The following is a 27,914-nucleotide window of genomic DNA, read 5'->3' as shown; positions in this document are numbered from 1 at the left end:
AAAAATACCTTGTGGAAAATGCTTTTTTTTATTATTGTGTATCTTTGTCATAATAAAATTAGCTTATTTTACAATTTTTAAGGGACATGTTAGTCAATTATCAAAATGGCATTCATTTCTAAATGGTATTAAATTTTGACCCTTTTGGGGTTCCATAAGTTGGATGAGGCATTCATTTTTATCCCGCTTTGTTAATTTTTGCTTTCTTTGCTATGTGGCAGGAAATTGATTTTTCACTCCGCTGTTCGCAGCCAAGAATGTAGTGATGAATTAAGTCAGGTGGCTATTTTGGCTTTAAAGTAAAACCTTCTAGAGGAATGTATGGACTGCATGAGCCACAAGTCAGGTCACTAAACACAAGTCTTGTTCCAACTTGCCACTTCGCTTTAGTACAGCCGCCCTCTTTTCATCTCCTCACCCCAATAATAGCCTAGAGGTAAGGCTGTGAGTTTGAGCAAAATATGTATCAGTTGTTATTCACCCAGATATTTGTTTTTAGGATTTACAGTATATGTCCTTCATGTGGTTGGATTCAGTGCCTGCAATGACTGTGCTTAGATACACCACCAACCGCCACCCACTCTTTGGCTAATATTGCTTTTTTATTTATTATAAGTACTGAATGTTGATCAGCAATGACGTGACTGATTACTCAAATTTCTTGTGATGTTGCTGTAATGATAGCATTTATGACCGTGTATATGACTCACTTGTAGATTATATGTGCTAGAGGGCGGGGAGTGTGTGTGTGTTTGAAAGAGAAGAAAAACCAACAGGTATTCACAGGTCTCTGCTTTCCTTCCCTTCCCCTTTTTGTTGTAGATTCCCCCACTGAAAGTGCAACTAAACTTAATTCTTGTTGAACAAGAATACTAGGGCTAATCGTCAAGAAAAGCAATCTCACTTTTTTGGAACCAATTGGGTCGGCGGATTTTTTTTCCAGGTGTGAACGGTAAAGAGGTAATTTTTCTTTATGCTGTTGTAGCTTTTGGGAAGAATGCCTATCCTTCAAACTTGACTAAGAAATGCAGTATAGCTATATTTTAGTGTGTGCTGTTTTAGATTAGGTTTGTTATGTGTGTATTGTTAAATATGGATTGTGGTGTGGTAGTCGGCACAAGTTTTAAAGTTTTATCTATAACCGGTATTTTCAGTCTCTAGAATTTACAAGGGGAGAAAAGACTACCAACAATTCAAAATTATGAGTCTAAAAAGTGTTGGTCGTTTGCCATTATGTTGTGTTAAAAACTTCTGGTAGTGTAATTCTAAACCGCTTAGTATCGCTGGGTGATTGGTGACCTCACATCTGACGCATCTTGGTGACTTTAGTTGGAATAGTTTGTTAGGGACCTGCCACACCTGGCACTCAGACATTTTGGTCATTGTGCAAGTAAGTTAGACCCTTAAATGGACTTGTTGGATTCTTTTGAAAATCTATTCAGTTCTGTTGAGCAGGGTGTGGTTTTCCTTCCAGTGTCGGTAAATATACAGTAATTTACTTTTAGAAAAATGACTGTACAGTAGGAGTGGGAACCTCTTGGTACCTTACGATAAGATTTGCGATACAAAGCTCACGATAACGTTGATCTGACGATATGGCGATACAATGATTATCGATTCATTGCTCAGGAAATCATTCTAGGATATTCTACAAGCTAATAAACAGAAAAACAAGCTTCTGTTGTGAATTGAAATGAGTTTATCACTAGTAGACGTCCAATCCATTTAAACTGAGAGGGTGGCAGCGAATGAACGAATGTTCATCCCTCCCACTTCAAACGGATTGAACGTCTATGGCCGTCAGTGGCAGCCAACGTAATGAGGTAATTTTGGGCCATTTAAGATCATTTACCTATTTTCAGTTACTTCCTGTCGATTTTGGGGTGTTTTATAGGTCACGTCCTGTTCTGTAACTCAAAATAAAAAGGTGACCCGTAAAGTATCCAAATGAATAGGCAGTGACACAAACTCAACAGGAAATGACCCGTAGATGCCCTAAAATGAACAAGTGACCTGTAAATGCCCTGAAAATCAGACAGAATGACTGTGGTTTCGAATGAAGGAACGTTCCCAGTCTAAATGAAATGGGGCGTCAAGCACCGTCAATGCAGACTTAAAGTTAACTGAGACACCATTATGATGGAAGATTTTGGTAGCAAATTGTTGGTTCCTTTTTAACAAAACTTTTAGACATTGACAACTTTTTAAAACGATATCTCGATTCTTGGCAGGAGCATATCGATAACCTTTTGGGAAACAAAGTATCACGATATATCACCGTATCGATATTTTGTCACACCCCTACTGTACAGTAAGTAGCATTACAAAGTAGTCACAACTTTCTCAACCAAGGGGACACCCTATGAGGAAGGGATACACTAGCTAAACAATAGGACTGGAAAGAGTAAGGTAGGACATGGCAGCGTTCGTGCGCAGAACATGATTAGTAGAAAACCCATATTAAGACTGATCACTTGTGGGAATTGATGAGTTGACGTCTTGATTACTGGTAACTCAGCGCCATTGATGATAAGACTTCTAATCATGTGGCTCTTTACATCTTTGTGATGTGAATGTAAATTATTAGTTTAGTAATTATTAGTTTGACACTTTTAGACATCAAATCCATTTGAACTGTGAGGTTTGGCAGCGGTTTAAAATATTCATTCGCTGCCAGCCCTCAGTTTTCGTCTACCGCTGTCAATGGCAGCCAACGAACTATGTAAATATTTCACTGTCGGAAAGTTTCTTTGTACGGAAGTTCAGTTCACAAATTTTAAATGATTTAAATGAAAATACCTCTTAATCCTATCAGGGACTAGCAAACAGTAATTTAACTTTGTATTTGGCACCAACTAATAAGCACAAATTCACTATTTTTACCCTCCAGTCATGCATCACATTTTTGAGTCATGTGGTGACTGTCAGTGGCTCGATTAGCAAAAACACGTTCATTGCATAAAATTCAAAAGGCTCGTTTACATGCGTCGAGTCATGTTTTCTCTTGGGACCTTAAACCGAACGAAATCAGGCAGTCATGCAAAATAAATTGCCATTAGAAAACCTTTCGCAGATGCTATATTGAGCGCGTTCCTAATAAACGTGCCGATTACCTGTTTCAAGGTATACCGTGGTATGAAAACGTCAAGGTTTCAAAACCGCAAACATTTTCCGTCATACCATCCCTAAGGTATTAGCTGTTTTTTATGTCCCATAAATGCATGGAGAAATCCCTCGCTTGCAGCTGCAAGGCTCACCCATAATCCAGCGGGTGTTGCTCAGTGTCGGTGAGTCAGCTGTGCTACACGATGGCTGGAAGAGTTGAAACTGCTCAACTTTTCCGCCCCCATCGAAGAAAACTAAATTGCTGGTATGGGAATACTTTGGCTACAGAATAGATACAGATGGCCTCTGTTTAGAGGGCCAACCAACATGTTAAACATGTTTGCGGAGGGTGGCTGCCGAGGAGGCAATATGTCCAATATGATTTCGCATTTATACAAAATTAAAGGTTAGTAAACACCATCATGAACGTTTCCCCACCAGGTACCAGAGTTAACTTCAGTTTGTTTAGTGTGTCTAGCGGTGGCTAAACGTGTTGGTGTTTTTTTCTCTGGCAAGTCTGTCATACACGAGTCACACGTTTTTTGTTGTTTTTTTTATTGGAAATTATTTTTTTGATAGTAGTAATGAGCTGTGGCTGAGGATTTAGTCACCTAAAGGACTGCATTTATTTTAAATTAGAATATTTTTTTAATTTACTTATGATCCAATTTGCTCATATGGTTCGTAAATTAAAAATCCTGTTCAATGGAAACACGTTTTATTTATTTAATTTAAACCCAGATATCTCAAAATAACACATTTTAGAGTTGTAATTGCAATATAGTGAAACAGTGATATTTTGGCTTAATGTTATCATACCGTCAGAATATCTTACCTGCACATGTGTAGTTCCTAATAAGGTGAGTTCAGTCAAGAATTAATCCCTCTTTATTCCCCTTTTGTAATTATTTTTAGATCTGCTTCCTCCTTCCTGACCTCAACTTCCCAGACCACAATGGAAACTCACCCCCAACCCCAGCCAAGAGGTATCGACTACAGCCTACCCACCTGCGGAGAGCTCCAATGCCATGGCAAAGGTGTTTGTGTGCTTCCCCCTGGTGGCGGCTCTGGCTATGCTTGCGAGTGTAACCTGGGCTATCAGGGCAAATCCTGTGAGAGAACATTTAACGGGTCACTTAGCCTCCCGCTGACCTTGGGCGTGCTGGCAGTTCTCTTCGGTTTGATCATCCTGGCTTTCATCTTAGCCAAATTGCGACAGAAGCAAAAACGGAGGAAGAGGTATTGCTATAAAGTCATTTGGTTTCACAATTTTGCAGATGAACTTAAAATCTCAAGTATGTGGGGAAAATGTGTAATAATTCAACAAACCCAACTTTAAACTTTTTAAGTAGGTCTCCAAAAGGTGCACACAGCACTGCCCCTTACCAAGATATCAAGTGCCAATATTGGCACATTTGCCGCTAGTTGCTCACCAACTTTTATAAAGTGTTTTTCGATTGAATTGTATAGGCAACTAATTAGATTTCTTTCAACTGAGTTTATTGTTTAAAGGTGCTATAATGTTTAACTCGCGACTGCCACCTTCAGCCTAATGCGTAACTGTGGCCTCTGTGTTAAACTTGTGCATAGCTCTTGCTTGTACTGTTGACTTGGACTGGGTTTGAGGCCAATCTCTTTATTTTCTGCAGAATACATAGTAAATTTTGGACTGTTACTGGCTCACGTTTGTGGTATTTTTGCCAAATATTGGCCAGGTGAAACAGCGCTGCTGTTGGGGACACATGGGGACATGAAAGGCGCATGTTAAGAGAGCCCAGAGTGTTTGACCTGAACCCTCGATCAAATGGTAAATGGTGTTATACTTATATAGCGCTTTTCCACCTTTCAAGGAGCTCAAAGCGCTTTATCTTTATCTCGTCATCTACCTACTGGTGACGCAGCACCAGGTGAAGGAGAAGGCTTTATGGGGCATTCTGTTAAAATGTTGAGGCTCTGTTTACTCATCAGGACATTGGTGGAGTATGCGTGGAGTAGAAAAGTATTTTACATGAACATTATAAATTCCATATATACTGTAGTTGCTTTCAGTAGTGATTCTGGAAATGTTTTGTCTAAAGTGAAGTTTAAAGCTTGGTGTCATTGAAGAACGATTGTAGTCCTTGTCCCTGCGATGTCAGTCACCACATGCACTGCCAACGCTCACAAACTTCCCACCGACAACCAATCGGAGTAAAGAGTAGTCAAGTTGGATCTAGTCAACTACATATTATAGAAACCACACGTCTGCAGCAGGGCCCCCAAAGAACCAACTAAAGTAGCTTGAAAAATTACTTTCAATGCCAATTTATGTGCAAACCTAGGAAAATGACATCCTAGGTTATATAAAAAAATGTAACAACTCTTGGACAATTTGGATTATTTTCAAATGCTGTTTTTTGTGTCTAGGGACTTGATGCAGCAACAGGTGAAACAAGTTCTGTGTGAAGCTGGTCTCTCACACTAACACCAGAGGTATGTGTTCTACAGAATTACGATTGCGTAAGTTAAGCCTGCTGTCTTGACAGTTTGTCAGTTTTCACATTTTGTTTTCTTGGCCCAAAACTTTTAAAATGCAACAAATCCTCCAAAGACGGACACAATGTTTTGAGATGTTGGTTGACTTGCTCTTGTTTGGTAGAGGTAATCATAAATAGTGAATCAATTTTTCATCCTAAACCCTTTATTTACGCTTCAATCAATGTTTTGTATTTTAACAATAATTTTCACATTTTACTAGACGACTCACTTTACAATTTCAAGATAAGAACTGCTTATCGCTCTTCACTAGGCTAATATTTGCTGACTGGCACAGTTCGCGTAATGATGCGACCTCAATGCATTTTTAGTTTTTTTTAAACTCAAACTGTTAGTCACATTTTTGAGGAATTAAACTGAAGTTCCCTTTCATTGTTATCTAGTTCATGTTGAGAATATGACAAGACGTTCACACTTTGTTCCTTTCACGAGAAGCGATTGTTTTTGTTTTGAAAACAAATTCCAGGATATCGTCATGTTCCCGCAACCTTTTAAATGGTAATTTTTCTAACACTCTATTTTTCTTCTCATTCAGGCGAATTTGAGAACCTTCATCAAACATTCATCTTCTGCAACTGGCTTTATTCCAGCGTTAAAATGAACTAACGTGGACCTTTTTGTTTCAAGGCTGACCCTTCAACCCAAATGCTGAATTAAGCTTTCGTACTGTGACTGATTTGGCTGTCTATTTCTGACATTGGTAATGAAATGACACTGCCAGATAACTTATCTATTCAAAGCCAACTGGAAGTCAAGTTGTATCTATTTATCTATATTTTCATATGAAAAATATGTCTGCATATTGCTGTTGTATAGTGTGTGGTACATTTGATGGCCCACACACCAACCATAACCGTATCGCCACGGCAATTAGCTAGAGTTGAGGGTTTATTGTGTGTGTTTTGTTTGCCATTTCTGGTGCCAAGAAAATTTTAAACTGTCAATTCTGCTTGGATTGATACAATCAAAACACAAATTTATGAAAAGTTTTTGTTGCCAGGTGAATTTACCACTGAAGATGCAAGCCTGTAAAAGTTACACTTATAGGGCACTTGTATTCACAAAAAAAAAAAAAAAGAAAATCACAAAAAAATAAGACTACAATGTTAACACTTAAAGCAGAAAAATAATAAAATATTAGGAAAGCCAGTCCATCAATTATTCTTGGGTAGGGGTAACGAACTCCCTTCAAGAGCTCCCGCCCTGCTCGTTTTCCATGTCTCCGTCCTTTAACGCACCTGAATCAAATGATCAGCAAGCTCTGCCCGAACGGTCCTGATTGAGTCAGGTGTGTTGAAGGAGGGAGACATGGAAAACCAGCTGGATAGGGGCTCTCGAGGACCGTAGTTTGATACCTCTGTTCTGAAGGCATTGAGTCAATCGAAACTGGACTTTTCTGGTTGTCTTATCATAGGCCACATCATAGTTATCGTTTCATTTGACATTCAGTCATATAGACAACTATTGGATTAGCAAATGAATTGACAAATTAATAGTCAATTAATAGTTTATAGATATTAACTAAAAATTGTCTAAATCTTTTTTTAGAGCCTGATAGAAAATATTCGTATATTTTCTGATAAAGGAAACTGGGTATTTGTAGTTCAGAAAAAAAGGAAAAACATTTTTCAACTTAATATGAAAGGAAAATGCATTATTTTCTAAATCGGAAAATGGTACAAAATCTTTTGATTTCTGCAGTCCTCGATCCTTTATTAAGGCCCCTAGAAATTGTATTTGAATTCTATTTTGGCGAGAAACATGAAGCTGGCGAACATGTGAGCGACAAAACGATGTGGTAAACCGGAATTTACGGTGCCCCTAAAGCAGTACTTCTCCCCCAGGGGGACGCAGAGGGATGCCAGGGGTGGTGCATGTGACCTTGGGGAACATATTTGCCGTACTAAAATAAAATATGATTGCACATCCACTCAGTGGGTGGCACGCTAAGACGAGGAAATATGATGAAGTGTATGTAGCGTTAGGCTTTGAATTTTAAAACTGTGGGAGACTGAGAAAGACCAGTCTGTTTACTTTATCTAAATATGTTTGCAGCGGACAGCGGGGAGCCGAATCAATTACGACGTCGTTCGCAATCACATTATTAAGCCACGAAAATGTGCCGAATATTGCCAGCAATCGTCCTGCTTTGTTAGTGTTACGTCAGAAAAGCAGGGGGCACTGTTAGCATCATATAAGGTGGAATACCAAGTTACTCGGGGCAAAATGACCACCGCAGCATAGAAAAGGAGCTGATACTGCCTGTAGCAAAAATAAAAACTGCCCTCTGTCCTATTACTTTTTTGTTCTATGTTTTTTTCAGTCAAATTGTTAGGCATATTGTCCTCATGAGTTAATGTTGCCAATCAATTTGAATTATTATTTTATTAAATTTTATTTTTCAGTACCATATGGTCAAAAAATGTACCTTGAGTGTATTTTTAGTTTGGATATGACTTTATTTTTTCATTCAGGAATATTGTTGCGCTTTTTCTTTTCTGTTACAAACAAAACAATGTTAATAAAGTTGTACTTTATTGTTAATCTATATTACCTTTTTTAAAAAATGTAATATTAAAAAGGACGCAATGTTATGCAGAGGTGTACTTATAATAATTTTGTAGACAAATTATACTATTTACTCTGGGGGCAGAGAGTTAGTGGGGGCACGAAACGTTTGTCTTCCTGGATGTGGGCATAACAGAAAATGATTGAGAAGCACTGCCCTAAAGGGAATCGACAGAAATTTGAGCATCCGGATTGCTTTAATTTTATTTCTGTTGATCTCACTTTAGGGACTCCGTAGGATCTGGCCCTTGGGCCTCAGGTTTGACACCTGAGACTTCGATCATTTAACAAGATGTACTGTCTTAACTACGCCCTGTAGAATGAAGAGAAGTGAAATATCCTTCAAAACAACCAGAAAAGTCCAGTTGTGATCGATTTAATGCCGTGAGAATCAAATGAACTTGAAAAATGAGAATATTTACAAGCAATCCACTCTTTAAATATGAATATTTACAAAATAATAAAACAGTATACTTATTTTTTTGACAATGTAGTCCTTGACTAAGCTTGCGTCTCTGTTATGGGCCTGCTCGTACCCGCCCAGCTATTAACACACTGTTCTCCAAACTTTGCCTCTTTTGTTCGCTTGGATTGCAGGGCAAAGCATTGGATGTAAAAAAATCGCTAGACTAGTTTTAGTGCCCAACCTTAACAATCACGTCTCATCCCCAAGACCAACATTCTCAAAAAATGCAACTTATGTTTATAGCTTGCTTTAAAGAAGATAGCCTCCTGGCCATGGAAAAAGCGTGAACGCACTTTATATAGCAAACTAGGTGTCTTATGTGAAAGTGTGACAAAACACTTGTCAATTGGTCAACAAGTTGAGCAGCATGAAAACTCGACCAAGAGATTGTTTGGTTCCTTTCCTACCCTTCAAAGGTGGAAATATGTCCTCTTACCGTTTCAATTCTTTGAGAGAATACCATTGTTTTAATAGATACCGCTCCATTTGTCACTTTTTCACTGTGTTTGGCTGTTTTATTATTTACTGAAGTAAATAGCGTCCAGGCTTCATCATGAAAAGTAATGTAATGTGTCATTTGTTCTACTGTAATTTACTGTCACTTCAAGCTAAGAAAAGAATCCGTTACTGTGTGCTAAACAAACTTGGTTTCATGCAAAGAGAGCTGGTTTGCATTCTGAATGTGCAGCACAAAGTGACAGCAGGTTTTAGACTATTCAATGGACTGCTGCATCGCCTTGAGTGCCTTCTTATTGTACATATATATACTTCTTTTAAGCTTATATGCACCTTATGAGTTCATGTTTAGTGAAATGATGTAAAATATTTCAATAGATGCACCAGAGTTAATTCCCCTCTTGAATGTTATTACGCTAACTGTAGTATATAGAAAGTTGTGTCATTTTGCACTTTGGATATCAAGTAATAAATCTGTTTTAAAACCTAATTCAGATGTTTCATGTTAATGTGTTAGGTTTTGTGTTGGTTTTCTCCTAGTGTGACTTTTCTCTGTGATTGCCCATTGATTTCACCTGTTGTGACTTCTCCTAGTGTAACCTGCAATCTGCATCGTACTGTTACCCAGCTGTTCCTCGTTGTCTCGTTACCCCTTGTCTGCGTGTGTGTATATATATATATAAGCACCCAGTTTCTTGTCACTCCTTGTTGCGTCATTGTCAATGTACTTGTACACGTTCATGTCTGTTTTTCCCCCAGTTTCGCGTGTTACTCGCCCTGCTTTGAAAGTTAGTTGATTTGTTAGCCTGACTCTTGTTAAGAGTTTTTGGTCGTTCGTCAGTCGTTTTGTTGGTACTTTGTTTTTTGTTGGCATTAATTAAAACCTTTTTCACCGCCATTCTGCCTCGCTTCCCTTTTCCTGCATTTGGGTCCACACGCCTGCCCGCGTATTCCTGACAATATGTAAGTGTTGTGATTTTTTTATTTTTTATTTTTTTTATTTTTTATTTAAACTGCCTTTGATTGTGATCTTCATACTTATGAATTCCATTCAGTACACTTTATTAATCCTTTGAGAAGGTTCCCTCAGGGAAATTGGCTTTCCAGCACACATATCACCACAGCTACAAAGATACAAGTGTAAAGTGCAAGTTAGGAAAAGAGTGCTAGAGTAAAAGGATTAAAATAAAAATGTAAAAATGGAATAAAATACAATATTGCTTAAAAATACAATAAAGGAAATGATACACACCAAGCAAACAATTGCAAGAGAACAGATGCCAAAGTTAAAAATGGCAGCAGAGGTGCTAAAGTGCGAAAGGACATTACGATTACCTCAAAACTAAAGTGTTTAAAAAATTTTTTTTAAAAGTTGACGTGATTAACCACTAAAGTCTCATCCAACTAAAATGTCTAACAATGATTTTAGAAGAAAAAAAAATGCAGACGCATCATTTGTATTCCTTGTCTTCAAGTGGCAATATTTAAACATTCTTCTAAAGCTCACTGGCAAAGCTATAGGAACAAGTATTTAAAGCACAAGTCAGGAATGAGAGTACAGTGACCTAAGAGACACAAGACATTTTTCATTCTGGCCCTCTCACACACATACATTCTCCTTTCACATACATATATTCACTCTCACACACATACATTCTCCTTTCACATACATATATATTCACTCTCACACACATACATTCTCCTTTCACATGCATACATTCTCCTTTCACATCCATACATTTTTACTTTCACATTCATACATTTTCACTCTCACATTCATACATTTTCACTCTCACATTCATACATTTTCACTCTCACATTCATACATTTTTACTTTCACATTCATACATTTTTACTCACATTTATACATTTTCTCTCTCACGTTCGTACATTTTCACTCGTGAGGAAAGTATGTATGAACGTGAGAGGAGAATGTATGTATGTATGAGTGAAAGTATAGTGAAAACGGAAGGAGTCTAGTTGAAACGGAAGCCAGCTCTGATTGGCTAGCTCTGACTGGTAAGCTCTGATTGGCTGAGAACCTGACGCGGGTTACTCTTCATAAAATAACAACTAAGGGTTAGCGTGGAAGAGGACGCAAAATCACTTTGGCAAGCAGTTGGACTTTTGCAAAACATTTTGTCGACCCCAGAAACTGTAACTTCTTTGGCTTCCTGTCTCGAGTGGCTGCAAAGGACACAATCAACTGCACCCAACAGTGCTAATTATGACGCAGTAGTTTGGGAGCGGGTCGTATTAGCTCCCGCTTGGACAGTTGAAGAGGTTCGAGAGTTGCTCGGTCTAAAAATGTCTCCCATTTCACTTTCAACTGCGTCATAAAGAGTAACCTGCGTCAGGTTCTCAGCCAATCAGAGCTTACCAGTCAGAGCTAGCCAATCAGAGCTGGCTTCCGTTTCAACTAGACTCCTTCCGTTTTCACTATACTTTCACTCATACATACATACATTCTCCTCTCACGTTCATACATACTTTCCTCACATACATATATATTCACTCTTATACACATATATTTTATTTATACAAACATACATTTTACAGACTAAAAATGTGTGCATGTGAGAGTAAACATGTATGAATATAAGAGTGAAAATGTATGAACGTGAGAGAGAAAATGTATGAACGTGAGAGAGAAAATGTATAAATGTGAAAGTAAAAATGTATGAATGTGAGAGTAAAAATGTATAAATGTGAAAGTAAAAATGTATGAATGTGACAGAGAAAATGTATGAACGTAAAAGTAAAAATGTATGAATGTGAGAGTGAAAATGTATGAATGGGAAAGTAAAAATATGAATGTGAAAGTAAATATGTATGGATGTGAAAGGAGAATATGTGTGTGAGAGGGTCAGAATGAAAAATGTCTTGTATGGCTCCTCATAGTGACCCCTCGCTACTTCGCGCTTCAAACTTCGCACCCTCAGTCTATCGCGTTTTTTTTTTTCCAATTAAAAAAAAAAAAACAGATAAGCTGTCCCGAGCCGATCGCTTAGTCTCACTCCCAAACCTCCCGCACTCTCTCGCTGCTCCCTGAGTTGCTTATTGAAGTTAACGATGTTGACAGATGTTTGTTTGATCTTGCTAGTTACAGCCTTCAAAAGCGCCACATGCGTCAATCATTGTTTAACTTGTTAAACAGTTGCTGTGGCAACTCATTGTAAGTGAGAGGATTTGAGGAGACTCGCTCAATGAAGTACTGCCTTGGAACAGACGGGCTCTGTGCGCATTGTGTGGGCGGGTGGATAAGTGAGCGCTGGAAGAATGTGTGGGTGTTGTGTGTGTGGTGGTGAGCCAGGCAGCTGGATTTATTGTGTTCGCAGCAATAAATGCATGTTAAAAGTGACCTGAGCAGTTTGTGATTTCCAATTGTTACTCCAAGAGTCACAGCCAAGGGAGGTAACCGAAGAATTTAATAAAGCCAATCATTTTTCTACAACAGGACAGTACTTTATTCTTCTTTAAAAATAATTTGGTGGGAAGGTAACATGTCAACAACTTATCATAATTATTACATTTGAAGTGCTTAAAAAAATTATAATTTTTTAAAATTATACTTGGGGGGGGGGGGTGTCTTACATGTATCTTTCCAGTGCTAAATCTGAATACATTGAACACGCACATTTTTTTTGTTTTTTTGAGGGGGTCGGGGGGGTGCTACTTCACGGTTTTTCACTTATCGTGGCGGGTTCTGGTCCCCATTAACCGTAAAAATTGAGGGATCACTGTATTTTCATCAAACTACAACCCTTCTGTCGGGTGTTCATGTTTGTTTGACAATAGAATGCCCACAAACGCAATTTGTTTTTACCCTAGTATATGCGTTGACACCCATTTAATGAGTTTGACGATAAATATGCACAGTGAGTCATTGTTTCCACATATGTCATTCAACAAAACAATCTGATCACTGCTACGCAACAAAAGAATGGAGTTTCTGTAGAAATGGAGTTGTGATTGCTGCAATTGAATGAAGTGTAATCATTTCAAATGAGGTGAAATGTTTTTGAAACGTGCTCAACAGGAGGTGACCCAAAATCAAGTGACTCAATTTGTGATTCAATTGTGAATCAATGCATCAGTGAATCAATTTTCCATAAATTCACCCAAAGTTGGAAGTTAGTGGGTGTAAATATATACAGTGTGTGTGTGTGTATATATATATATATATATATATATATATATTTTTTTTTTTTTTTTTTTTTGCTGTGTCAGAGTTGAAAGTCATTGGGAGTGTACGTGGACTTTTTTTGTGTGTGAGTTCGTCACGGGATTTTGTTTGCGTGTGTCTCCAAATTGAAAGTCAAATGGAATGAAAGGAATTTTTCGTTGTTCTGGATTTTATCAACGTTATTCTCGATTAGAATTTTGGATGAGAATGTTGTAAAGCTGTTATTTGAATGTGATATCAGGAATGAATGATATTTGTTGAAAAATTAAAAGGTTTTGTGACCTTATTTTTAATGTGAATGGGATAAAAATGAACTGCAAGGAAAATCCTGGAATTATAGGGGAACAGCTTTAAAATGAGAAATTCCCCAATGGTGTCAATTTTATTATAATTTTAAATGTTGAAACTCTTAAAGCATGTGTGAGTAGAAGTGGGCGGGAATTAAAAAAAAAAAAAAATTCAGTGCTGCCAGAATCCGCACAATGCCACGTTACCAGGAGCAGACAACATAAGTTGTCACAGTTGTTAAAACATGAATGGCAAGTTGTAGGGACATTGGAACAGTGGCAGGTATGGAAAGCCATTCCAGCTTGTATTCGAGATTCAAATATGTCTCGCTGTGTGGCGAGTTTTACAAAAGGTGTTATTTAAATAGGTGACATGACAAGGCATAAAAGAGCACCTGAGGCTGACAGTATACTGTCGTAACAGTGCTGTGACAATGGTGTATCATGGAGGAAATTGATCATCTGATATAGGACAAAGGTTTTTACTTTTTTTTTTTTTTTTTTTTTAATATGTAAGCCTTAAAATATAAAAGGCAAGTTTGACTGCCTAGACTTAACATTGCGGGTCTTTGTTTTAAATGGTGTCTTACCAGTGCGTTTGTAATATTTACCGTATTGGCCCGAATACAAGACCCTGATTATAAGACGACCCCCTCTTTTTCAAGACTCAAGTTTGAAAAGACTTTTTGAACAACAAATTCATTTTTATACAGAAAATAATTACAGTATATCTGAAGCAAATGATTATAACAACATGAGAGAAAAAGCATGTTATTTTGCCTCATTCAAATCTTAATATCTGAACATTTAAATATGTAAACTAAAGTGCAATCACATTCGTAAATGAATGGCTTCTGGTTTTTGAAATGTAAATAAACCAATCTATTGTGATAAAACAAAATTGCAATAACTGCATCAACCATCAAAGTGGTCTAACTAACTGTAGTCTTGAAACAAATCTGAATAAGGAAAAACATTGCAATAAAATGATGCAAACTGGTTAAACTTGAGAGTAGCTGAGATCTGTCATGACAGAACATCACTTCAATGATATCTGGCGCCATCTAGCGTCGTGAATGGGTATAATGTCTCGACTGCGAATATAAGACGACCCCCTCTTTTTCAGTCTTATTTCAATGCAAAAAAAAAAAAGTCTTATATTGGGGCCAATACAGTACTTTTTAATTTTAGCTTTTGCTCAGGTTTGACGTTGACCTCTAAAACTTGTGTGTGTTATCACATGCTTTGTCTTGGCTCGAATTATAACTGCAATCTTTAAAGGTTCCTTCTACTGTAAATCCTCAAGCACGAGTGAGAGCCACTTACAGTATGTGGCCAACAGTGTTGTCAGTAACGCATTACGATAATCTGATTACTTTCAGTAATGACCAATCGACTGAAGAATACTGTTGTCATGTACGAAGAGCATTTCGAATAGAAATGTTGTTTTTGAGTTTGGGAGTGACAGCATGTCACGTTTTCTGATCTGAGGACAAAAAAAATGGGTCATGTGTATTACCATGCCGTGTGAGCGCTGAGAGTACGGCCAACACAACATAGCCTAGCTACCTCATCAGGACGTGACGATGAAAGAGGCAGAGATATCACAAACGGCTGCATTTGCTCACTGGAAATACAGCCATTACTTCACATTTTTGTATAGTAAGATGACAATATCTCCATACGTTGCAAACTTTGCGATGGCTCAAAAAGACTTGACCGCTAAAAACTCCATCCAATTCAAGGAACCATTTGGAATTATAGCACAATGCGATAAAACTCAAAACAAAGCCTGCTGGTTACAAGCACGTCTACATTTTGTAACCAGCCTTTACGTACATTTTATAGTTACAGTTTGTAAACATTGGTGGAGTTTGACCTTTGTGGGAGAGGGGGGCAAAAATGTTGGACACACCTCATCATTTGTGTGTTTTATATATTTTGACGACTATTTACATTGTGAATTCTCACTGAAGATTTAAAAACGATGAGCATGTGGAATTATGTACTTGGCAAAAAAATAACTGAAAACAGCTTTTATATTCTACTTCAAATTATCCACCCTTTGCTCGTATTATTTTTTTGCAAACTTTTGTCAGTCAATGAGCTTCAAGATACAGACACCTCGAAAGGTTTTCGCTTCACAGGTATGCCTCATCAGGGTTAATAAGTGGTATTTGTTGCCTTTTCAATCGGGTTGGGACCATCATTTGTTTTGCATTGAATGAGGTTTGTCCAAACTTTTGGCCTGTACTGTATATACTAGGGTTTCTACAATCATGTTTTTTTGCTCCCGATCGTTTTAGTTTGAGTATCTGCCGATCCCGATATTTCCCGATCCGATTGCTTTTTTTTTTTTGCTCCCGATTCAATTCCAAACATTCCCGATAATTTCTCCCGAGCATATACATTTTGGCAATGCATTAAGAAAAAAATGAATAAAACTCGGACGAATATATACATTCAACATATAGTACATAAGTACTGTATTTGTTTATTATGACAATAAATCCTCAAGATGGCATTTGCATTATTAACATTTTCTGTGAGAGGGATCCACGGATAGAAAGACTTGTGACTTTGTATATTGTGACTAAATATTGCCATCTAGTGTATTTGTTGAACTTTCAGTAAATGATACTGCAGCCATTCAACCCAAATGCATGATGGGAAGTGGAACCATGACTGTGCGTAGTGCTACCAATTCATATATCTTCTCTGCGTTGGGAAATTACATAAGGTGTTAAGAAAGACATCAATTGATACCTTGCTTCCCCCCCTGCTTCCCATGATATTTCTAATCGTAGGGAGAGGGATTGAAAAGCTTTAGCCTATTAAAAAAAAGGCTCCAAAGGCTGCCAAAATTCACTCTACTCATTTTACGCTGCCATTTATCTCTCTAAATGGGTAAAACAGCGCCATTACAGATTGAGCGCGACAATGCGTAAGTGGGTCGTGCAACGCATGCATTAATTGCTTTGAATATTTAACGTGATACATTTTTAAAAAATTAATTACCGCCGTTATCGGGATAAATTTGATAACCCTACCTTAAGCCTAAACTAAAGACTCTGGATGAGTGTAACATATTATGTCTGTAACGTTAAATACAATTAGAAAACGATTTAATTAAAAAATATTAGGGCTGTCAAACGATTAAAATTTTTAATCGAGTTAATTACAGCTTAAAAATTAATTAATCGTAATTAATCACAATTCAAACCATCTATAAAATATGCCATATTTTTCTGTAAATTATACATATATTCTGTAAAATAAATTGTTGGAATGGAAAGATAAGGCACAAGATGGATATATACATTCAACATACGGTATATAAGGACTGTAGTGGGCATTTCACTCTACTGTCGTTTAAATTTGTCTATGCTGTCCTCACTCCGAAGAGTCTACTTTTTCCAAAGCTAGACAGCTAGTGAACGACGCCTTAATAATCAGACTTCTTCCTTTTTCATCTGATCTATTAATAAAATGGCCTCAAACCATTGTTCTCTTTAGACCGTAGTGAAACTACAAAAAAAAAGTACACAAGCATTGCATTAGCAACAACGTTAGCTTAGCATGCTATACAGGTTCACTAAACATAAAAAGCGTTTCATGCAAAAAATAGAACATTTTGCTTACTAACATAATATGTACATTCTTTACAACAACCATACTTACGGACAAATCTTGTTCAAGGATCATATAAGCCCAACATTACAACGTAGGCGTCAGCCCGAGACGTCATGCAGCCATATTGAACTGGCAAGAAAGCAATAAACCATGTCGCAAAGCAACCACAAGAGTTCGCTGTTAGACAGCACAAAAAAACCTTGCTGTAAAACTTACCAAAAGGCAGAATACTGTCTGACATGGGACAGTGCGAGACGTGCGTTAATTGCGTCAAATATTTTAACGTGATTAATTTTAAAAATTAATTACCGCGCGTTAACGCGATAATTTTGACAGCCCTAAAAAAAAAAAAAAATGAAAAAAAAGGCATGGCCGATATTTTTTTGCCGATTCCGATACTTTGAAAATTATGTGATCGGACCCGATCGATCAGCATACATCTCTAGTATATACTGTATATACTTCTTGACACTGCTCGTGTTCCTCGGTTCAAGCTCAGTTGTTGAAGCTTTTGAAAGCTTAGGTTTACAGAAATTCTAAATATCCATCTTGCTTCCTCAGCTGTAGTTTTGGCTAAGCAAAGCAAAGGAACGTCTCTCAGGCGCTAGTCACAAGATTTGTTCAAAAAATAATTTGAACCCATTATGAAATACATTGAAGGATACTTATTCATTTCGTTCATTTTTGTTTTATTGCTTTACAACTTTTAAAGACATGTTTTTAATGGTTAGGTATTTATTTTAAAGGGGAAGTTCAGAATTTTTGACATTGGGTTAATCTTTGAGTAAGCGGAGGTTTAATTTGTCTTTGCAGTCAATCTGAACAAATTCCGTGCAGTTTCAGTTATTTGTTTCAGGGCTCCGGAGTGGCTAAGCTAGCGCGAGTCAATGGTGGTTGAAATCAACTCCATCGACTAATTAAACCCCCGCTAACTCGAAGATTAAGCCTTATTTGAAAAATTCAATTACATGCGATGAAATTTCTTTTGTCATTCTTATGTTGAGGCAGCAAAGGGGGAAAAAATTGGTAAAAAGTAACTGATAAATTATGAAGTAACTTAGTTACTTTGATTGTTAAGTAATCAGTAAAGTAACTTTTTTGAGGTGTAATCACTGGTTGCCACAGATCACTCTATTGCTAAATGGTTTATCACCAATTCTACACCTTTAACAGTTATGACAGTGAAGTCCTGTGCTTGATTTAACATGCTGAACGGTGAACATTATTTTGCGTATAAAATTCTTGCGTTCATGGATTAAGGCCAATTTTTTTGTAGACGGTGTAACTGTAAGGTATAAAGCAGACTCAAAGTGAATAATTCGAGTACAGCCTCTATGGCAATGTGAAACGACAGTCATAATGCTCTGGAAAATTATCCAATTTAGGACAATAAACGGGACAAAATTTTTCACTGGTCCTAAAGTACGACACATATAGACAAGTTTCCGAGGTACTTCCGCTTTACTTCTGCATTTCTGATTGCGACTTCCGTTTCACTTTCTCCAACCAAAACAACTGTAGAGTTGGAGTGGCATCACTCATCAAAATCCCTCAGAAAAGACAGTTTGGAAATAACACATCCATCTGCTATCATCACATCATGGGAGGACAAGATCTTCATGAAGGCAGATGTGGAACCAAGCCTGTGCCTCCAAAAAGACGGGGTGTTTATGTAGCCCTGTTGCCACTGTGTTATGGAAGGTATGTTCTTCCTATCCCTGCATTTTAATGTGTCCGGTGCTAAAAAAAACGAAAGGTAAAAATGTTGCGCGTGAAACGACTTGTTGCCTTTGATTTTGTTAAGATAAAAATTGTAGTTATGATCATCTTTAATAATATTTACTACAACTACTGTGGCTGCACCACATGCTATCTGCTGCTAGCCTGTTGCTAATCAGTACGTGTAGGATGGCGCAATTATGTAAAAGCATAAATGCAAGTGTTACAAGTTTTTGTTCGTTTGTTGACAGATGGAAAACGCTGTTGGGCAAGGGAAGACAACTTGATATGCCTTACAACAACACTTACTGTACCTTGACGGACATATATCGAGACATCGTGCATTGTACTCTGATGGTGGAAGGCTCGACTCCTGGGGGCAGCCGAGAGGCAGGGTTGGGACAGACGGTGGCTCATCTTGCAGCGGACCGTCAGCTCGATCCCGAGATCCATCTACGAGCTGTTTAACTGCAGCAACTTTAATTTACACTATTGGAGCTGGAATTACCGAAGGCAGTGGGACAAAGCGCGTCTGGAGGCCGCCGAGGGTTTTCGTAATGTCGGGTGAAAGTTTGGCGAGGCTCCCTTAAAGAGTATGTCATGCCCTGGGAAAATGTTAATATTCCATCATTTATCCATAAACGCATGCCTTTTGTATTCATATCATGCCACTTCGTGTAATTACACACAAGAAAATGAGAGAAATTTGGCTCGATTGTCAAGCTAAAAGATCTGGCAGATTTTGTGCGTGACGTCACTACAAGTGAAGAGAGTGCCACCGGCCACTAGGGGGGCAGCGCCTGTCTGCATCAATATAATTCCTTCTAGTGAGGGGAGAATTAGGCGTGTTTTGAGCTGTTTATGCTGATGCATTGTTCGTCCTGCACATATTCCAGGTTCCCTCATGAAGAAACACCCCTCGTTGTCAATAAAAGAGAATTCAGAATTGACAGTGAGGGGTGTTTCTTCAACAAGAAAAAGGCTCAGTGCTTTAATACTGAATGGCGGCGATGATGGCAGACAATTTCGTTTCTACTTTCAGCGACGAATCCGACGTAGAAGGACGTAACGAATGTTCATCTAGTGGTGACGAGGATAGTTACGAAGCTTTAATCGGTGTTTTAGGTTACCAATTTGAGCCCAAACGAACACCAATGCAGCGTAATGAAACGGTCATTGAGGGGAGCAATGACACTGATGAAACATCGGCAGCAGATCGTGTGGGAAACACCAATGATTTGTTTTGCATTTCTTTTTGTGAAGCTGATACACCGTGACTGCAAAATAAAATAATGCATAGAATAATTATCATTTATTGCGCTATCATAGCTCTTCGCTCTGCCAACAGACACAAATATGAATGGGATCAGAGGATTTGTTCTATATATTTTACGAGCGATAATTTAGACATGTGTCCAGTCCTGTATCCAATGCGTGATATTTTTTTATTATAAAAGAGTACTCACTCTGGCCATTTCGAGCTTGGCTGCTCCCCTCCTTTGCTTAGCCTTAGCCTCCTTTGCCAGTCATCGTCCTCTTTCTTGATATCTAGGGACATTTAGGTGGCTGCGCGTGTATGGTAGGCACCGCTTCTCCTTTGAGCAGCAATCTTTTAGCAAAACCCGATTTCACTTGTCCATAGTTCGAGAAGCTTTCAGGTGGAAAATGCGCACCATAGAAAACCGTGCCGGAGGCTGTGTCTAGAAAATGAGCCCTCTTTGTACGGACGAACGTTACCCATTGTCTGCGTAGTCCAGCTTTTTTTTCGCGTTCAGGAACTCATGGATACTATATTCCGATAAATAGCTATTTGTACACCACATAGCACAGCAGTTTTGAACCATTCTAGTGATGTTTTGGTCAAACAAACCCGAATGCTACTCTCTCGTCGATAAAAAACAATGGCACCTGGCTCCGCCTCGACTTTCATTCACTTCTCGTGACGTCCCCGCCCCATTCGGCTGTTTCCGGAACACTTTCGGAAATGTTCGTCATTTTCGATCTATTTTCGATAATTTCTCATTAATGTGATTGATTTTTTTGTTAACTTTATCAATATTTGTTATCTTAGCACATAACGATTCTATTGATGTCTCACACCCCCTTTGCCGTTACATACCCTTTAAGCCGCTCTGGAGCTCTGCTGTCTGATATTACATTGTCGTATGCTACACCTTCGTGAATGTTTTTCTAAAAATTTTATAAATTGTGATTTATTGACCTGCTTTGCACATGCACCAATCGTTTTAAATAGAACAAGAAATGGAATCATGTGGTCCAAAAGTTTTATTGCGATCAATGTCTGCAATGGGCGGCCGTGGCGCAGTTGGTAGCTCGAGTTATCCTGGGACTGAAGAGTTAGCGCTTCCTTTGCCGGCAACAACTGCCCACTGTCGAAGTACCCTTGGGCAAGGCACTGAACCCTAATTTGCCCCCAATGGGTTGGCAGCACCTTGCATGGCAGCAGCACCATTGGTGTGTGAATGTGTGCGTGAAAGGGTAAATGTTTGCAAATGTAAAGCGCTTTGGGCATTGTAACAATGCAGATAAATGAGCTATATAAGTACTGTCCATTTACCATCAGGGGTGAAAGTGGTTAGAATTTCTTGCCGGAACTCCCCGACGTGAAGGTCGCCACGCAGCCAGAAATTTTATTCATTTACTTTTTTTTTTTTTTTTTTTTTTTTTGAGTGGGGGTGTCAAAACTACTGAAATGCAAAGAAAACTGTTTGGGTCAGTTATTTCAATAACACGTACAAAAACTGATTTTCATTCAAAACTATTTTTTTCAATGATTTCAAAAAAAAAGTTAACAAAAACAGCAATAACCCCATCCTCCATCTCCTAATTTTTATTTTCCCTCATTTCCTTACATACTAAATGCCAACTCTTAACTACTTAAGAACATAGGCTGTATATTAATATTGAAGTTAATGTAAACATTTACTTTTTGTTGTTTTTTAATAATAACGATATAAGTAACATACATTCAGAAAAATAAGTACAAATGACATATTATGCAGAGTGAAATGGAATATATTTTGAAGATCTTGCAAACATCGACTTTTTTTAAATCATAAGGAAATGAATAAGTAGCCTAACATAAATGAACAAATATAAGTCGAAAGTGCACATTGAAAGCTAAGATGTTCTGAATCTCCCCATCAGATCAAAGAAAACTAAATATGATAAATAAGCCTCTTGCCTTGCGTTTAAAGATTTGATCCATTTTATGTTGCATTGCTGTTTTTTTTGTCGCATCAATTCAACCTTATATCGGTGGAAACGGATTACGCTACACAAGCCCTTTATTATTCTTGTTGTTAACACTTGTGTATGTAAATCTGATGTTGGTAAATTGTTTTCTTCTTGGAGATGAAATGCATGTGTGGCAGCTTTGTATTTATTTTCATTTTTTACATAGCGTTATGACAGTTGCCGTCATATTGTCGGAATCAAAGCACCTTATACCGGAACTCTGTTCCAGCCCTGAATCTTATAGCGGAACTGTGTTCCTGACCATTCTGGCCCACTTTCACCCCAGTTTACCATAAAAAAGATTAACATACTCTTTGTGTTTATATGTACATACCTTGTAGTATGTCCTTTAAACAACAAAATCTGTGTCAGCCCTTCTGCATTTGGCAACTGTAATCTTATTTGTAATTTCACCTCATTTTGGTCACTCAAGTGGCCGGCGTATCAATCTATACCTCACGTTAACACAGGTTGTTATAATTTTGTCCACGAATGATCAACGAAGTGACAAGAACAAACAATCTTTTAAGTGAATCCTTAGGCACATCCTTAACTTATTGTCTACAGCTGCTTTCGATTTAAGGCGTATGGCGAGGTAGATCCACACCGGCGCATTGTAGCTACTAGCTGGTCGCTGATCAAAACATTCCACCTCCAACCATGAATACGCTACATACAGTGGGGCAAATAAGTTTTTAGGCAAAACACTAATTGTGCAAGTTCTCCCACTTGAAAATATTAGAGAGGTCTGTAATTGTCAACATGGGTAAACCTCAACCATGAGGGACAGAATGTGGGGGAAAAAAACAGAAAATCACAATGTTTGATTTTTAAGGAATTTATTTGCAAATCATGGTGGAAAATAAGTATTTGGCCAATACCAAAAGTTAATCTCAATCCTTTGTTATGTACCCTTTGTTGGCAATAACAAAGGCCAAACGTTTTCTGTAACTCTTCACAAGCTTTTCACACACTGTTGCTGGTATTTTGGCTCATTCCTCCATGCAGATCTCCTCTATAGCACTGATGTTTTGAGGCTGTCGTTGGGCAACTCCCTCTACAGATTTTCTATGGGGTTGAGATCTGGAGACTGGCTAGGCCACTCCAGGACCTTGAAATGCTTCTTACGAAGCCACTCCTTTATTGCCCTGGCTGTGTGTTTGGGATCATTGTCATGCTGAAAGACCCAGCCACGTCTCATCGTCAATGGCCTTGCTGACGGAAGGAGATTTTCATTCAAAATCTCTCGATACATGGCCCCATTCATTCTTTCCTTTACACAGATCAGTTGTCCTTGTCCCTTTGCAGATAAACAGCCCCAAAGCATGATGTTTCCACCCCCATGCTTCACAGTGGGTATGGTGTTCTTCAGATGCATTTCAGTATTCTTTCTCCTCCAAACATGAGAACCTGTGTTTCTACCAAATTTCTAAATTTTAAATTTCTATTTTGGTTTCATCTGACCATAACACATTCTCCCAGTCCTCTTCTGGATCATCCAAATGCTCTCTCGCGGACCGCAGACAGACCTGGACATGTACTGGCTTCAGCAGGGGGACACGTCTGGCAGTGTAGGATTTGAGTCCCTGGTGGCGCATTGTTTTACTGATAGTAGCCTTTGTTAGTGTGGTCCCAGCTCTCTGTAGGTCATTCACTAGGTCCCCCCCGTGTGGTTCTGGGATTTTTGCTCACCGTTCTTGTTATCATTTTGACGCCACGGGGTGAGATCTTGCATGGAGCCCCAAATCAAGGGAGATTATCAGTGGTCTTGTATGTCTTCCATTTTCTAATAATTGCTCCTACAGTTGATTTCTTTACACCAAGCATTTTACCTATTCCAGATTCAGTGTTCCCAGCCTGGTGCAGGTCTACAATTTTGTCTCTGTTGTCCTTCGACAGCTCTATGGTCTTGGCCATAGTGGAGTTTGGAGTGTGACTGACTGACATTGTGGACAGGTTTCTTTTATACCGATAATGAATTAAAACAGGAGCCATTAATACAGGTAACGAGTGGAGCCTCGTTAGGCCTCGTTAGAAGAAGTTAGACCTCTTTGACAGCCAGAAATCTCGCTTGTTTGTAGGTGACCAAATACTTATTTTCCACTCTAATTTGGAAAGAAATTCTTTAAAAATCATACAATGCGATTTTCTGTTTTTTTTCCACATTCTGTCTCTCATGGTTGAGGTTTACCCATGTAGACAATTACAGGCCTCTCTAATCTTTTCAAGTAGGAGAACTTACACAATTGGTGGTTGACTAAATATTTTTTTGCCCCCCTGTAGGCGCTTCCAGGAGTTCACGCACAGCACAAAAAGTCTCGGAGTCTCATCTACGTCGTGCTGAATCCATTTTTGGAGATTCCGTGTGTTCCTCTGGTTCTATTTCGCAGTTTTAACTTTGTCAACACACTGAATACTTCGACCTCACTTCATGTTGTTCTGTCTAAACCAGAAGTTTGGAGCAGAAATTGTCAAAGATGGCACTGTCCATGTTTCGCTCAGGAAACTCGTCTATAAGCAGCACTTACTCTTACCTCAGCCCTTCTACACACACCATGAAAGCTACACTAGTCCTCTGTAAAATAATTTCTAATCACTATAGTTATTAGTTTGTCACTTTAGTTGTGCTTCCTATAGACTCTGTTACAAAGATTGCCAATTCTTGAATTTTTGGCACAACCCAACCAATTCCTTAATGCACAAGGAGGAACCAAATAGTTTTGCATGTGTGGCTCTTTGACACAGAAATAACACCTTAAAATGATTATAAAGGGTAGGGCATGGGTGTAGAAGGAAGTTCAATTGAGTCATTGGGTGTATCTCATGTCTCAATCATTGTGCCACTTCAGAGGGGGGGAAATTGAATTGTCATTTGAACCATGCGTTTTTAATCCAGCCTCAGATATGAATAGCTGAAATGTCATCTCCAGATCCATAACACATTCATTAAAATGTGCACATGTACAACAGGGTTCAGAGTAACTACAGAGGGGCAATTGTTCCCTACTGTGTGGCCTTGTTTGAAATGTGAAAGGAGTTTAAACAGACAAGCCAATGTTGTCAGACGAGCTGCACTGCAAAGAAGCCATCCAGACCGGTCAGGTGACATTGTCTGTATACTTAGCTGCTTACAAATGCGTAAATAGGGCCTGCATTGGAAAATAGCAATGAAGCGACGCTATAGTTTGTCTTTGAATTGTCTGCTTGGTAAATCATGAATGACGTTGCACAAACATCTTTTGACTAAGAAGACGCTTCTCATCACCTTATTTTAAACACACTGTTTGCTGTTTTGAGTTCACATGAGTCAAACTTTTGAGTGAAAGTCTGAGAAACCAGGTGCCTGTAGACACAATATACAGTTTAATAAAGCACTCAAAGCACATTGTTGATCACATTACTTCCAGTCACCATTGTAAAGTGCATATAGGGATATTTGCATTAAAACAGAAGAGAGGCTTGTTCATTGACATAGTTTGTAATTTCAGGAAACTTCAGTTATTTACAAAGGAGTAGGCTATATAAAAGAAAACACTTGGCTGATTTCATTGACAAAAACAGTCATTCCCCTTTAAGAAAATGTTAAATTGCAATTCTGGGATCACATGGCTCTATAAACCTGTAAAAAACTCCTTCACTGCATGGTACAAAATTAGAATACATGTAATACAAACATCTTTGGCTTAAACAATATTAAATTATTTGATCTCTCTTAGCTGATTGAACCTTCATTTAGTTTGAAAAAGAAAAAAAAGGCTGTCTCAGTCTTCATTGATGTTTTTTTTCATGCATCCATCTTCCAACATGTCCACATATGGCAGTTTTTACTTGTGCAGGCAATCACCATTAAAGTCCTAGAAATGTGATTCTCAACCCGTATTGTATAAAGAAGGCTTGTCAGGTGTGTTGAAGGTAACAGTCTAAAATTCTGATTTACCTTCTAAAACAATGTAATTTGTTAATCTATTAATGCAAGCGGCTGATTGATTGCCCTTTCTTCAACTAGACTCGATGACAACCTGCGTTTCTACTCATACAACAGAATAAGGTATCTTTGAATTCAATAGATAGATTATGATGAAATTAGTCTAAATTTTGACATTGTTGTTATTTAGATTTTTCCAGTGGTGGCAAAAGTAGTAATGTCCGGTACTTTTTTGCTGGGCTGTACTGCCAGTGTTTTTTGTCTGTTTTTTGTTTGTAGAGAAAGCATGAAGTAAATTACCAGAAAATACGTGGAGCAGCCTAGTGAAAAAATCTAGTTTGGACGTTGATGACAATTGAAATTGAATCCATTTGATCTGGGAAGGTTTGCAGCGAATGAATGAACATTTATTCGATGCCAACACTCTCAGTCCAAATGGATTGGACGTGTATTGCTGTCAATGGCACCCAATGAGTTAATGTAGTTCCTTACTACATTTGATTTTTTTTTCTTCAATATAAAACACGTGGCTTGTTTGAAAGCAGGTTGGGGAATACTGTAATAAATCATCTTTCTCTCCGTGTGTGTGTGTGCGCGTGTGTGGAAACTTGGGGCCCCTCAAAGGTCAGCGTCGTAGGGCCTCCCGCTGTACGAGGTGTTGATGGAGCGGGGCCCGGTGCTCTTTGCCCGGGGGAAAGAAATATCGTCGTCCAGGGTATCCCGGATGTAGGGCACGCTGCTGGGCGCGGGGCTCCGGCCCCGACTCAGCGAGGGTACGTCCACGCGTCTCGGCTGCGCCTGCGGCCGCGAAGTGAATCGACTAGGCCCGATTTCCTCCACGCGCACCTCGCCGCGATTCTTCCCGCCGCAGCAGCGACAGATGCCGATAAACATGACGAAGCCGCCCAGGATCTCGAAGATAGCGCCGATGAAACCAAGAACGATGCAGTAGCCCACGCTCACGGTCTCAATTTCGGTCTCTGTGGTGATGTCTTCTAGGATGTGAGTGTACCAGGAGATTGGGATGAGTGTGAACACCCCCGAGATGAAGATCAAAATCCCTCCCAGGCCGGCCACCACCCAGTTTGGCCTCTCTTTCCAGCAGCGGATCCCAGGGATGGCCACAGCCAAGCCCACGAGGGTAACCACTAGCGATGCCACCATGAGTCCCTGGGCCACCTCGATGATATCATTACCGAAGTACGTGTCATCATCCAGGCCGCAAGTGGATGACGTGGACGTAGTGACGGACCGACAGATGTCCCAGATGCCCTGCTCGATGAACTCGTTGGGCGGTCTGTTGGGCTCCTCCAGGGTTCTCCAGTTGGGGGCCACGGTGGCGGTCAAGTTGAGCACCCAGCCGCAGGGCGCCATGACAAGACCGAAGATGAAGATACCCGGCGTGCGCAGGGACGGGCGCGTCCATTCCTGCGTTCTGTTCGGCATCCTGACGCGAGTCTCGACGAGTGTGGTGCGCGTGTGTTTCGCTCGGGTTAGTGCAGCGACTGACTGAAAGCACTTGTTCCAAGTGCTTAACAACACCAAAGATGATACCTGCTGTGGGCGTGGACCAGTAGCCAACCTGACAGGTACTCCACTCCTATTAGAAAGATTAGTTTCGATTCGCGTTGTTGTTGTTGTTTACTTTTTACACCAAGAAGCATTTCAAAATTAGTAAACTAAAATTAGTATATATGTCCTTTGTGACTGATTACTATATATGTGTGTGTGTGTGTATATATATGTTACCTAAACAATCTAGTCCAAATTAACTAC

At 38.9% G+C, this 27,914-nt stretch overlaps 1 protein-coding gene and 1 long non-coding RNA gene across 3 annotated transcripts; one reads left to right on the top strand and one right to left on the bottom strand.

The window, feature by feature from the left end:
• Positions 1 to 301: 301 nt before the first annotated feature.
• Positions 302 to 9,768, top strand: LOC130905688 (uncharacterized). 2 transcript variants are annotated; one of them, XR_009061141.1, is made up of 5 exons: positions 302 to 436; positions 823 to 960; positions 4,021 to 4,344; positions 5,512 to 5,577; positions 6,176 to 9,768. It is a non-coding gene; the product is annotated as an uncharacterized LOC130905688 (long non-coding RNA). The 2 variants fall into 2 exon arrangements; XR_009061140.1 differs by lacking the exon at positions 302 to 436 and having other exon boundaries at positions 630 to 960.
• A 15,785-nt stretch (positions 9,769 to 25,553) lies between these two features.
• On the bottom strand, positions 25,554 to 27,643 carry cldn23.1 (claudin 23.1). The gene has a single exon (XM_057819404.1). It carries the CDS (start codon positions 27,582 to 27,584, stop codon positions 26,757 to 26,759), a length of 828 nt encoding a protein of 275 aa, XP_057675387.1. The 5' UTR covers positions 27,585 to 27,643; the 3' UTR covers positions 25,554 to 26,756.
• Positions 27,644 to 27,914: the final 271 nt, after the last annotated feature.

This window comes from Corythoichthys intestinalis, chromosome 17 (genome assembly GCF_030265065.1).
Source record: "Corythoichthys intestinalis isolate RoL2023-P3 chromosome 17, ASM3026506v1, whole genome shotgun sequence".
NCBI lineage: Eukaryota > Metazoa > Chordata > Actinopteri > Syngnathiformes > Syngnathidae > Corythoichthys > Corythoichthys intestinalis.
The sequence above is the reverse complement of the archived record's forward strand: the minus strand, read 5'-3'. Positions and strand labels throughout refer to the sequence as shown.

Bases quoted from the DNA above. Each gene is read 5' to 3' on its own strand.
- cldn23.1 (XM_057819404.1), bottom strand. From the start codon at position 27,584: ATGCCGAACAGAACGCAGGAATGGACGCGCCCGTCCCTGCGCACGCCG.